Below are 15335 nucleotides of genomic sequence, written 5' to 3' on the forward strand. Positions count from 1 at the left end.
ACTCAGCCCACTTGAGCGGACAGTTATATATATGAGTGTATTTGTGTATCTAAGGGAATCAGCCCACTTGAGCGGACAGTTATTGATATGAGTGTATTTGTGTATCTAAGAGACTCAACCCACTTGAGCGGACAGTTATTGATATGAGAGTGTATTTGTGTATCTTAGGGACTCAACCCACTTGAGCGGACAGTTATTGATATGAGAGTGTATTTGTGTATCTAAGGGACTCAGCCCACTTGAGCGGACAGTTATTGATGTGAGTGTATTTGTGTATCTAAGGGAATCAACCCACTAGAGCGGACAGTTATTGATATGAGAGTGTATTTGTGTATCTAAGGGACTCAACCCACTTGAGCGGACAGTTATTGATGTGAGTGTATTTGTGTATCTAAGGGAATCAACCCACTTGAGCGGACAGTTATACATATGAGTGTATTTGTGTATCTAAGGGACTCAACCCACTGGGGGAGTTGAGGTCAAGACGTGTACAGAAGAATGGTTTGATGCAAAATGTTCAAATAATCGCGTTTAACTTTACTTAAAATGGTGTAGTAAAAGAAAAGGTATCTTTGATTTAAGTCTTTATTTCAAGCAGAATGTTGCCTTCCGATATAGCATATATGACGTAATTTATCACGTGTTATACACACACTGAACTTAGTTCCTATTCTCAGAAAAAATGGAAATTCTCTATTGTCTTGTTGATTTAGGTGGAATTTAGAAAGATGAAATTATAATTTCGCAGAGCTATTGGATTGATAATACAGTGTGTGTGTGTGTGTGCGTGCGTGCGTGCGTGCGTGCGTGCGTGCGTGCGTGCGTGCGTGCGTGCGTGTGTGTGCCACGTGGTTAATTCCGTGATAAAGTCAATATTTTGCTTCGAAAAAATCTTTAAACGATGATAACTTTACTATTTCTTCACAATTTAAAATGAAACATAACGCAATCTACGCCGCTGACAGAGCCCTACCAAAGTTTGATTGAGAGTTTAGTTCCTTAAAACATTTTGACAAACCTTTTCACAAAACCGTCGCCTGATGGAACATAGACTGCACTTTGTTTCATTGAAAATGGTGAAGAAAAAGTAAAGGATATCTTTGTTTTAAGTCTTCACTCGAAGCCAAATATTGCCTTCCGTCGTAGTATTGATGACGCAATTTATCACGTGGTATACACACACTGTAATACCTCTTTAAGAGGTTCTTAGCTTCCCTAAGCTTTTTAAGAACTTAAGCGGCCTTTTATAGTTTATTGGATGTCAGGTCCTCTCTGAGTAATGTGCATACTATATTATTTTTTTCTTAGCTAGTCAATATATTATTCTTTATTTTCAAAACATTTGTTTGATCTATATCTCAGTTTTTGAGTAGGTTTTCTGTTTATACGACAAACAACCTTATCGAATGGAGAGTCATGCCATCTTTGACCTAAATCTGATATCAATGAACTTTATGAAATGGAACGTTTAGGTAAGTTATAAAATTTTGCATTTTACATGATTTTATATTTACTCTATAGCTAAGTGAATCTTGGATACATTAACGTTTATTGTTATTACAACTGTGTCAATAACAAACCTAATGGCTTCAGACAAAAAGTATTCCTCTCGTTGGCATTAATCAACTTTTAAGCTTACAGTCATCTTTTTATATAAGTCATACAGTGCAAAGTTCCGCGAGGAGCCCATTTAGAAACACAATAACCAGTGGCGGATCCAGAAATTAACGAGGGTGTGTGACGTAGGGGCTTAACATTTATAATTGCACCCATTCCTCAGGACCGTTTTTACGTTTGAGCAGGGGTTTCAGGATTCCCCCACTCCCCCTTGAAAATGTTACACTCTCTTGTACGGAATGGTGCAATGGGCGTATTTAATAATCGTTTCTTCTTTATTGACATAAAAAGTAAACTCGGACGATTGGGGTGGGGGAGGTCCTTGTTAGAGGCACAATGTTCGTGGTCTAAAAGTAACTTAACGAGTATGACTCCAGCGTACATGACACAGGGAAATGTAAGTACACAGTTTATTCATTCTATTGTTTTACAATTTCTATGTTCATATTTCAGGTCATCTGTTTCTAGCCATCTGTGCGGTTCTACTGGGATTGGCGTGCTGTCAGAACACATGCAATGACATTGACTCACAAGCATGCGTGCGCATGCAGACGGCAGAACCAGAGATGTGCCAATCATCACTTGGGGATGTGGCTTGTGCCGGTCTCTGTGGGAAATGCGGTACGACGCTTTCTTATGATAAAGCACTTAAAATAAATGATATTGTCCCTATTTCAAGCAATGGCAATTATTGCAGATGTAAATTTGGTGTTCACGAAGAACAATTCGCCAGTACGTGTTATGCCGGTAACATTCCAATTGCTATGAAAAGCGTTGACTAGCAAAAAATGCTCAACAAAAAACGGCTAGTCGATGCATGAAGACACTAACAAGAGCTTTGTAATCGGAATGATGAAAACAACACCAACAACATAAGTTATACTTCATTATCTAGGCATAACATCGCAACTGCCGACTACGACGACAACGAGCGCAACTCCTACCATCGCCCCTTGCGAAGATGTAGACACGAATGCCTGTGTTCTGCTCCACGCCAGTAAACCCGATTTCTGTGCGGACACCAACCTTGCAAATGCGGCCTGTAAACGATTCTGTGGAGACTGCCGTACGTATAAATTTAAAAGAAAACACTATACATACACAGGAGACAATGAATATATACACAGGATACAATCGATGCATGTACAGGACACAATATACATATAATAAAACACAAAGGAGAAAACATTTACACACACAGGAGACAAAATACATGGGCGGCAACATACACAAGAAATAACATAAACATACACAGGCGACATCATACACAGGAGGCAACATACACAGGAGATAACATACACAGACGACAACATACACAGGCGACAACATACACAGACGAGAACATACACAGACGACAATATACACAGGCGACAACATACACAGACGACAGCATACACAGGAGACAACATACGCAGGCGACAACATACACGGGGTACAAAATACACAGACGACAAAATACACAGACGACAACATACACAAAATATAACAAATACATACACAGGAGGCAACATACACAGGAGATAACATACACAGACGACAACATACACAGGCGACAACATACACAGACGACAGCATACACAAGAGACAACATACACAGGCGAAAACATACACAGGCGACAACATACAAAGGCGACAAAATACACAGGAGACATCATACACAGGCGACAACATACACAGGGTACAACATACACAGGCGACAACATACACAGGCGACAACACACACAGGCGACATCATACACATGCGACAACATACACAGGCGACAGCATACACAGGCGACAACACACACAGGCGACATCATACACAGGCGACAACATACACACGAGATAAAATATACATACACAGGCGACAGCATACACAAGAGATAACATATACATACACAAGCGATAACATACACAGGTGACAACATACACAGGCGACAACATACACAAGAGATAACATATACGTACACAGGAGATAACATACACAAGAGATAAAATATACATACACAGGCGACAGCATACACTGGAGATGACATACACAGGCCACAGCATACACAGACGACAACATACACCGGCGACAACATACACAGGCGACATCATACACAGGCGACAACATACACAAGAGATAAAATAAACATACACAGGAGATAACATACACAGGCGACAACATACACATACAACATAAACAAACACAGGAGACAGCATATATATATACAGGAGACAACATATACATATACAGAAGACAACATATACTTATACAGGAGACAACATATACATATACACGATGCAACATATACATATACAGGAGACAACATATACATACACAGAAGACAACATATACATATACAGGAGACAACATATACTTATACAGGATGCAACATATACATATACAGGAGACAACACATACATACACAGAAGACAACATATACATATACAGGAGACAACATAAACATATACAGAAGACAACATATACATATACAGGAGACAACATATACATATACAGAAGACAACATATACATATACAGAAGACAACATATACATATACAGGAGACAACATATACATACACAGAAGACAACATATACATATACAGAAGACAACATATACATATACAGGAGACAACATATACATATACAGAAGACAACATATACATATACAGAAGACAACATATACATATACAGGAGACAACATATACATACACAGAAGACAACATATACATATACAGGAGACAACATATACATATACAGGAGACAACATATACATATACAGGAGACAACATATACATACACATAAGACAACATATACATATACAGGAGACAACATATACTTATACACGGTGCAACATATACATATACAGGAGACAACATATACATATACAGAAGACAACATATACTTATACACGGTGCAACATATACATATACAGAAGACAACATATACTTATACACGGTGCAACATATACATATACAGGAGACAACATATACATACACAGAAGACAACATATACATATACAGAAGACAACATATACATATACAGGAGACAACATATACATATACAGGATGCAACATATACATATACAGGAGACAACATATACATATACAGGAGACAACATATACTTATACACGGTGCAACATATACATATACAGAAGACAACATATACATATACAGGATGCAACATATACATATACAGAAGACAACATATACATATACAGGATGCAACATATACATATACAGGAGACAACATATACATATACAGGAGACAACATATACATATACAGGAGACAACATATACATATACAGGAGACAACATATACATATACAGGAGACAACATATACATATACAGGAGACAACATATACATATACAGGATGCAACATATACATATACAGGAGACAACATATACATATACAGGAGACAACATATACATATACAGGAGACAACATATACATATACAGGAGACAACATATACATACACAGGAGACAACATATACATATACAGGAGACAACATATACATATACAGGAGACAACATATACTTATACAGGATGCAACATATACATATACAGGAGACAACATATACTTATACAGGAGACAACATATACATATACAGGATGCAACATATACATATACAGGAGACAACATATACTTATACAGGATGCAACATATACATATACAGGAGACAACATATACTTATACAGGAGACAACATATACATATACAGGATGCAACATATACATATACAGGATGCAGCATATACTTATACAGGATGCAACATATACATATACAGGAGACAACATATACATACACAGAAGACAACATATACATATACAGAAGACAACATATACATATACAGGAGACAACATATACATATACAGAAGACAACATATACATATACAGAAGACAACATATACATATACAGGAGACAACATATACATACACAGAAGACAACATATACATATACAGGAGACAACATATACATATACAGGAGACAACATATACATATACAGGAGACAACATATACATACACATAAGACAACATATACATATACAGGAGACAACATATACTTATACACGGTGCAACATATACATATACAGGAGACAACATATACATATACAGAAGACAACATATACTTATACACGGTGCAACATATACATATACAGAAGACAACATATACTTATACACGGTGCAACATATACATATACAGGAGACAACATATACATACACAGAAGACAACATATACATATACAGAAGACAACATATACATATACAGGAGACAACATATACATATACAGGATGCAACATATACATATACAGGAGACAACATATACATATACAGGAGACAACATATACTTATACACGGTGCAACATATACATATACAGAAGACAACATATACATATACAGGATGCAACATATACATATACAGAAGACAACATATACATATACAGGATGCAACATATACATATACAGGAGACAACATATACATATACAGGAGACAACATATACATATACAGGAGACAACATATACATATACAGGAGACAACATATACATATACAGGAGACAACATATACATATACAGGAGACAACATATACATATACAGGATGCAACATATACATATACAGGAGACAACATATACATATACAGGAGACAACATATACATATACAGGAGACAACATATACATATACAGGAGACAACATATACATACACAGGAGACAACATATACATATACAGGAGACAACATATACATATACAGGAGACAACATATACTTATACAGGATGCAACATATACATATACAGGAGACAACATATACTTATACAGGAGACAACATATACATATACAGTATGCAACATATACATATACAGGAGACAACATATACTTATACAGGATGCAACATATACATATACAGGAGACAACATATACTTATACAGGAGACAACATATACATATACAGGATGCAACATATACATATACAGGATGCAGCATATACTTATACAGGATGCAACATATACATATACAGGAGACAACATATACATATACAGGAGACAACATATACATATACAGGAGACAACATATACTTATACAGGATGCAACATATACATATACAGGAGACAACATATACTTATACAGGAGACAACATATACATATACAGGATGCAACATATACATATACAGGAGACAACATATACTTATACAGGATGCAACATATACATATACAGGAGACAACATATACTTATACAGGAGACAACATATACATATACAGGATGCAACATATACATATACAGGATGCAACATATACTTATACAGGATGCAACATATACATATACAGGAGACAACATATACATATACAGGAGACAACATATACTTATACAGGATGCAACATATACATATACAGGAGACAACATATACATATACAGGAGACAACATATACTTATACAGGAGACAACATATACATATACAGGAGACAACATATACATATACAGGAGACAACATATACATATACAGGAGACAACATATACATATACAGGAGACAACATATACTTATACAGGAGACAACATATACATATACAGGAGACTACATATACTTATACACGGTGCAACATATACATATACAGGAGACAACATATACATATACAGGATGCAACATATACATATACAGGAGACAACATATACATACACAGAAGACAACATATACATATACAGGAGACAACATATACTTATACAGGATGCAACATATACATATACAGGAGACAACATATACTTATACACGGTGCAACATATACATACACAGTAGACAACATATACATACACAGCAGACAACATATACATATACAGGAGACAACATATACATATACAGGAGACAACATATACATATACAGGAGACAACATATACTTATACAGGAGACAACATATACATATACAGGAGACAACATATACTTATACACGGTGCAACATATACATATACAGGAGACAACATATACATATACAGGATGCAACATATACATATACAGGAGACAACATATACATACACAGAAGACAACATATACATATACAGGAGACAACATATACTTATACAGGATGCAACATATACATATACAGGAGACAACATATACTTATACACGGTGCAACATATACATACACAGTAGACAACATATACATACACAGCAGACAACATATACATATACAGGAGACAACATATACATACACAGAAGACAACATATACATATACAGGAGACAACATATACATATATACATATACAGGAGACAACATATACAGGAGACAACATATACATATACAGGAGACAACATATACATATACAGGAGACAACATATACATATACAGGAGACAACATATACATATACAGGAGACAACATATACATATACAGGAGACAACATATACATACACAGAAGACAACATATACATATACAGGAGACAACATATACATATACAGGAGACAACATATACATATACAGGAGACAACATATACATATACAGAAGACAACATATACATATACAGGAGACAACATATACATATACAGAAGACAACATATACATATACAGCATATACATATACAGAAGACAACATATACATATACACGATGCAACATATACATATACAGGAGACAACATATACATACACAGTAGACAACATAAACATGCATAGAAGACAACATATAGATATATAGATAAACAATTATCAGATTGTACATACACATTAGACACGACATATACACCCAAAGAGATACACTGGAGACAACATAGCGATACACATTATAACACATCTACGAGTACATACACAGAATATTACATAATTATGCATATTAATGGAACAATATATACATAAACTAAACAGGAGACGATATACACGTACACAGGAGATAAATTTTACCTAAGCAGGAGAGAAAATTTCGTGAAACAGTATTTTCAGAAGTTGTACCAATTACGTCCTTAAATTCCAGCGGTGGAGTGTTTCACGTGCAACGACTTAGTAAGAGACATGTCAGAGTGTAACACCACCGTTACCTGTCAGATGAATGAGGTACAATTTAACCTAGGAAACTTAATGGTCTCACCCCATTTATTTCAACTAGTGTTTCCCTCGATAGAGCTTTTGACATTCAATGCAATCAAACAAGTAGAACATTATGAAATTGCATATTTTTTCTAGGTAAGGATATATATATATATATATCCTTACCTAGAAAAAAATACATATATGTACTATTTTATCTATTTCATCGTCAACCATAAGCTTGCCTTTAATATATGATCGTTTCAGGCATGCTACACAATGGAGGTGTTTGGCTTTGATACCTCACACGGCTTTAGAGGAGGTTGCATGCCGAGAGATGTGAGTTGAAAGGGGTGGACATTACTATATTTCTTGAGATATTGTTTCAGTGTTTGATTGCAAAATATTTCACTGAGTGAGCATTAACAATGCACATACAATAAAATATCTAGTTTTTGTGTTCATGGGATGAAAAATATTACAATTTTACACTAAAATAAGAGGGTGAGCTATGAGGATCGATGAATGTCCGTCGTCTGTCGTCTGTCGTCCGTCGTCCGTCCACACTTAGTTTGTCAAGACTCTAGTGGTCACATTTTTGCCTCAATTGTCACGTAACTTGGTTAGGATGTTTGTCTAAGTAATTACTCGGACGAGTTCGAATATGGGTCATCTGGGGGTCAAAATCTAGGTCACAGAGCCCAAATATAGAAAAACCTTGTTAACACTATAGAGGTAACATTTACAGCACAAATATCGGAATATTGTCATAAAGGTTGTTTTGATAATTTTTAAGTCAAGTTCGAATATGGGTCATCTGTTGTTTTTTGTTGTTATTTTATTGTTTTAAAAACATTGAAGGTACCAACTTCAAACTTCATGAATTTATTCACAGTAAATTGTGATTTTTTGTGACGATCTATATAAATCCAACCTAAATTTTGTAAGAGTTATTGCCCTTTTAATATTTTTTAAACAAATACATATTTTTCATCTTTTTACACGCCTGATTAAAAAAACTTGACATATAATAGTTCCACCTATAGTGTATGGAAGGGCAGATAGGCACCATCCAGTATGTAGTCCGATCAATTTCTTTTGAACCCTTTGTCCAATCATGACCAAATTTGATCAGAATGTATATGCACGTGTTTGATTAGCAAAATTGCTGTAGTTACCCGAGAGTTATTGCGCTTTAAATATTGAAATTACCTAAATTGCTCTTGTCCTATCAATAACTTTTTAAGCATTTGTCCAATCATTACAAAATTTGATGAGAATGTGAATGGGCATAATGCATCAGAGAAGCCAAATCCCTGTTATTGCCCTTTAATTATCAACAAGTCTATAGCACAAAGTTTTACTCAGGTGCGTGATATAGGGCCAAAAGGCGCGCCAAAATGTATGCAAACGTAACGTCTTTTTGAAAACGACGTTATTTAAACTTTGTCAAAGCACTGAACATGCTGACGTTTGATATGATAGAGAGAATTAAATTAAAAAATATTAAATTGTTCCTTCACTGTTAGAAACAGTGAAAGTTATTCATCATTCGACTGATAAACCTCTATAAACCAAATCAAAGCATTATATAAGTCTTGGCCTTCAATATTCCATTTTAAAGTGCTTATATTTGTGTTCAGTTAGCTATTGGTAGTAGTAGAATATTGTTTTTCAACTGTATATTTTTAGTTGTGCGTCCCGCATAGCGGCCAGCCTTTGGTGGGCCGCAGTTCCAGTGTCGTTCATACCCGCTGTTGTGATACAGACAGGTGCAACAAAGGTGAGCAATTCAAGCCCACCTGAGAGTATAGCAGTAGTCATTCCGTATTTCAAGACACCTGAGAGTATAGCAGTAGTCATTCCGCATTTCAAGCCCACCTGAGAGTATAGCAGTAGTCATTCCGCATTTCAAGCCACCTGAGAGTATAGCAGTAGTCATTCCGCATTTCAAGCCCACCTGATAGTATAGCAGTAGTCATTCCGCATTTCAAGCCGGTCTGAGAGTAAAGCAGTAGTCATTCCGCATTTCAAGCCCACCTGAGAGTATAGCAGTAGTCATTCCGCATTTCAAGCCGGTCTGAGAGTATAGCAGTAGTCATTCCACATTTCAAGCACACCTGAGAGTATAGCAGTAGTCATTCCGCATTTCAAGCCCACCTGAGAGTATAGCAGTAGTCATTCCGCATTTCAAGCCCACCTGAGAGTATAGCAGTAGTCATTCCGCATTTCAGGCCCACCTGAGTGTATAGCAGTAGTCATTCCGCATTTCAGGCCCACCTGAGAGTATAGCAGTAGTCATTCCGCATTTCAGGCCCACCTGAGAGTATAGCAGTTGTCATTCCGCATTTCAAGCCACCTGAGAGTATAGCAGTAGTCATTCCGCATTTCAAGCCCACCTGAGAGTATAGCAGTAGTCATTCCGCATTTCAAGCCCACCTGAGAGTATAGCAGTAGTCATTCCGCATTTCAAGCCCACCTGAGAGTATAGCAGTAGTCATTCCGCATTTCAAGCCCACCTTAGAGTATAGCAGTAGTCATTCCGCATTTCAGGCCCACCTGAGAGTATAGCAGTAGTCATTCCGCATTTCAGGCCCACCTGAGAGTATAGCAGTAGTCATTCCGCATTTCAGGCCCACCTGAGAGTATAGCAGTAGTCATTCCGCATTTCAGGCCCACCTGAGAGTATAGCAGTAGTCATTCCGCATTTCAGGCCCACCTGAGAGTATAGCAGTAGTCATTCCGCATTTCAGGCCCACCTGAGAGTATAGCAGTAGTCATTCCGCATTTCAGGCCCACCTGAGAGTATAGCAGTAGTCATTCCGCATTTCAGGCCCACCTGAGAGTATAGCAGTAGTCATTCCGCATTTCAGGCCCACCTGAGAGTATAGCAGTAGTCATTCCGCATTTCAAGCCCACCTGAGAGTATAGCAGTAGTCATTCCGCATTTCAAGCCACCTGAGAGTATAGCAGTAGTCATTTCGTATTTCAAGCCCACCTGAGAGTATAGCAGTAGTCATTCCGCATTTCAAGCCCACCTGAGAGTATAGCAGTAGTCATTCCGCATTTCAAGCCCACCTGAGTGTATAGCAGTAGTCATTCCGCACTTCAAGCCCACCTGAGAGTATAGCAGTAGTCATTCCGCATTTCAAGCACACCTGAGTGTATAGCAGTAGTCATTCCGCATTTCAAGCCCACCTGAGTGTATAGCAGTAGTCATTCCGCATTTCAAGCCGGTCTGAGAGTATAGCAGTAGTCATTCCGCTAGGAGCTGGTTGACCGCTGCCTTAATATCGTTCAAACCCGCTGTTGTGGTTAAGACAGGTGCTGCGATGATGTTTTGATTGTTTGATACGCCAGTTTCGCGATATCCAACTCAAGAAAAAGAGCTGTCGACACTTCCATGGTGGAGCTGTGCCCTATGTTTACATGAACAAAGGTGAGTATGAATTATATTTTATTTGATAATTTCATTTAACGGACATATTTCGAAAATCGGAGAATATGGTACCGTGTAAGAGCACTTATACTGTTGGCTGGTTACTATTTCGTTTCAATATTGTGCAAACTGTGGAGCCAGGAGCTTCTTTTCCCGAATCGGACTTGTGCATATTTTATTTTTAGTAACCAGCCTACATACACGGTACCACATTCTCCAATTTTCGAAATATGTCCGTTAAATGAAATTATCAAATAAAATATAAATCAAAGTCACGTTTGTTCATGTAAACATAGGGCACAGCTCCACCACGGAAGTGTGGACAGCTCTTTTTCTTTGCACCACCGAAAAGTGGTGGAGCTGGCGTTTAGAGGCCATGAACTTTTTAACAAAAAGGTTTGTTACTGTTTTTTTTAAGAAGAACGCGGATTTGATTCAAGGTCTTTAACATCAAATAATTTAATCGGTTGACTGTGGTTCCTGAAGAATTCCGCAGTTTCTGAAAAATATTGGGTTGTATTTACAGTTGATGCAACGACGACCACCACAGTAACGACCATAAGACCAACGACAGCTAGACCAACGACGACGACAGCTTTTCACTCAGCGCACTGCTTCGACAATCTCCACGACTGTTCTCATAGATATATGCCGTGTGTTCTTCACAAACATGGCTGCAGGCACTACTGTGGGGATTGTTAATGGGCCCTGAATGAAGGTATGCTCGTCGTCGAACTTTGATGGAGAATGTTATAGCTACTAGTTTATTTTAGATTTCATTTCAATAAATGCCCGATAGGAACGGCCTGTTAGATTTGCACCACATTTTGAATACTTCTGTTCTTTGTCAAGATCTACCAACATTTCAGCAAACTTAACCGCACTGATCGGGAAACTCGCTTCAAATTTAATGTGAGACCCTTCAGTATTGTAGATTGTTTGAATGGATTGAGTGATAGTAATGCCAGCTGCTGTGATAAAAATCCCTCTCTTATCTGCACAATCTTGGAGTGGTGTTTCTAAAGTACTGATTTCGAAATATTTCTCAAATAGTTAACAAGTTCAAATAAGTTCCCTCATTGTTTCCTTATGGCGTTTTAATGTCAATTAGCTTATGGAATACACAAAATATCCATGTTCAATGACTTCAAAGATTTTAACATTTTTAAAATTTTGCAACCTTTCAGTGACTTTGTTTACTTCTACGAACGATTTCTCATACTTACAAGCAATGAAAAAAACTGCGTTTTTGAGGGGAGCAGACCAGTGAGGGACAGTTATGAAAGTATCGCTGAGAATACAGTTTTGTTTTCAAAAAAGTGTTTCATATATGTTTAACTAGTTCAAGTCCTTCTATGAAACAGCTCATTTTAAACAAGAAAAATGTTGTTATTTTTTCAGGAAGTTCTTGCTCTTTGGACTGGAATTTCGCTAATTGTGCAAAAATAAAGCAGCCAATGAAACAACTTGCTTTTGGTCAGTCCCATAGACATATTTATAGGAATATAAGTAATGTTAACTTTAACCACCTCCATTGAATTAACAGAAACAAGTAAAAAAATGTGTCCTTTGGTAAAACAATACAAAAGTGTAAAAACATTTATTAAGCAAGAGGCAAAAATAAGGCCAAAGTTTGGTAAAGAAAAACCCATAAAACTTGTGGAAAGAAATAAGTAAAATAGGAATAGGAAACGAAAGGGAAAAAGACACTTGGAACTTGGAAATGGAAATATCAGCAACACTCAAGAAGATATCCTTAAAAGCTGGAAATCGAGATTGAAACATATTTAAAATCTGTTATTAAAAATAGTACCAACCATATTGATTTTAACATTCCATCTGTTATCCGGAATATCAGATAGCAAAGAACATGAATGCAGAAATTACAATGGTAAAAATTCATGCGGTTCTTCAAGTCATGAAACTTGGTAAAGCTGTTGGTATTGACAACATCTACATGGAAGTACTAACATGTGACAAGCTTTTAAGTGTTATGTGAACATATTTTTAATAAATATTTAAATCTGGAATTACACAAACTACCTTGGATAAATGAATTATTATCCTGTGTTTAAATCTTCTACTGCATTCTATAAACTTAATTATGAATTTTAACAGTTGGATAAACGAAAACGATATTGTAAGTGACATTCAAAACGCTTTCCAAGAAGGAAGAATCACTATTGTTCATATTAAAACTACCAAACATTATGGAAACTCGACGATTGAAACGCCAACCTACATATCCTGCATTTATGGACTTTAGAAAGGCGTATGACGCAATCAACGGAAATATTCATTTCACCAAACTACATTTTTTTTTTGGATTGAAGGGACACATATATGGTTTAAGCAGTATTTATTTCAAGTTAAAAACGCATATTATAGAAACTAGACGGATACTCACAAAGTGATCTTGATTGCCAATATTTGTAAACACATGTATACATACTTTGAAAAAGGAAACCATTTTAGGCCGCTAAGCCGCCAGGCCGCTAATTTCACGGATCGTTGCCGCTAGGCCGCTGAACTGCTCGATCGACTTTTTTTAATTTGTTAATAATTGCTTAAGAGTGATAATTTGAGCATTAAAACAATATATATATATATATATTAGAAGGACGGGCATTTTTACATGCTTTAAAAAAGCTGATTGCCTGTTCGACGTTTTGAAAAACAAGTTGATAATCGCCTCAGAGTGATTGTTTGTATACATGCTTTGAAATAAGATACCATTTTAGGCCGCTAGGCCCCCAGGCCGCTTACTTCACCCCGCTCGGCCGCTAGGCCGTAGAAGCGCTTGATCGACCTTTTTGAAAACAAGTTGAAAAACGCTTCAGAGAGATAGTTTGTGCATAAAAACAGTAAATATATCATTTTTTAGAAGAAAATGGATGTTTACATGCTTTGAAATAGCTGACTGCTTAATCGACTTTTTGAAAAAAATGTTGAAAGTTGCTTCAGAGTGATGATTTGTGCATAAAAACAGTTAATATATCATTGTTTTAGAAGAAAAGGCATGTAAACATGCTTTGAAATTGGATACCATTTTAGGCCGCTAGGCCACCAGGCCGCTAACTTCACGCCGCTGGGCCGCTGGGCCGCTGGGCCGCTGGGCCGCTAGGCCGCTGAACTACTTGATTGACAATTTTGAATAAAATGTTGAAAATCGCTTCAAATTGTTATTTTGTGCATAAAAACAGTTAATATATCATTGTTTAAGAAGAAAAGGTATGAATTCGTGCTTAAAATAGGATGCCATATTAGGCTGGTAGGCCGCTAGGCTTACTTCACGC

At 36.7% G+C, this 15335-nt stretch overlaps 1 protein-coding gene across 1 annotated transcript; it reads left to right on the plus strand.

Moving 5' to 3' along the window:
• The first annotated feature begins 1458 nt into the window (after positions 1-1458).
• Positions 1459-13850, plus strand: LOC128218554 (uncharacterized). Its single transcript, XM_052926246.1, has 8 exons — positions 1459-1472; positions 2071-2238; positions 2513-2683; positions 8548-8627; positions 8868-8939; positions 10293-10383; positions 12566-12757; positions 13441-13850. Exons 1-7 carry the CDS (start codon positions 1460-1462, stop codon positions 12739-12741), a joined length of 771 nt encoding a protein of 256 aa, XP_052782206.1. The 5' UTR covers position 1459; the 3' UTR covers positions 12742-12757; positions 13441-13850.
• The last annotated feature ends 1485 nt before the right edge of the window (positions 13851-15335 follow it).

The sequence above is a fragment of the Mya arenaria genome, chromosome 14 (genome assembly GCF_026914265.1).
Source record: "Mya arenaria isolate MELC-2E11 chromosome 14, ASM2691426v1".
Lineage (NCBI taxonomy): Eukaryota > Metazoa > Mollusca > Bivalvia > Myida > Myidae > Mya > Mya arenaria.

Bases quoted from the DNA above. Each gene is read 5' to 3' on its own strand.
- LOC128218554 (XM_052926246.1), top strand. The intron at 8,940-10,292 runs GTGAGTTGAAAG...GTATATTTTTAG, and splicing joins GAGGTTGCATGCCGAGAGAT to TTGTGCGTCCCGCATAGCGG. The intron at 10,384-12,565 runs GTGAGCAATTCA...TTGTATTTACAG, and splicing joins TACAGACAGGTGCAACAAAG to TTGATGCAACGACGACCACC.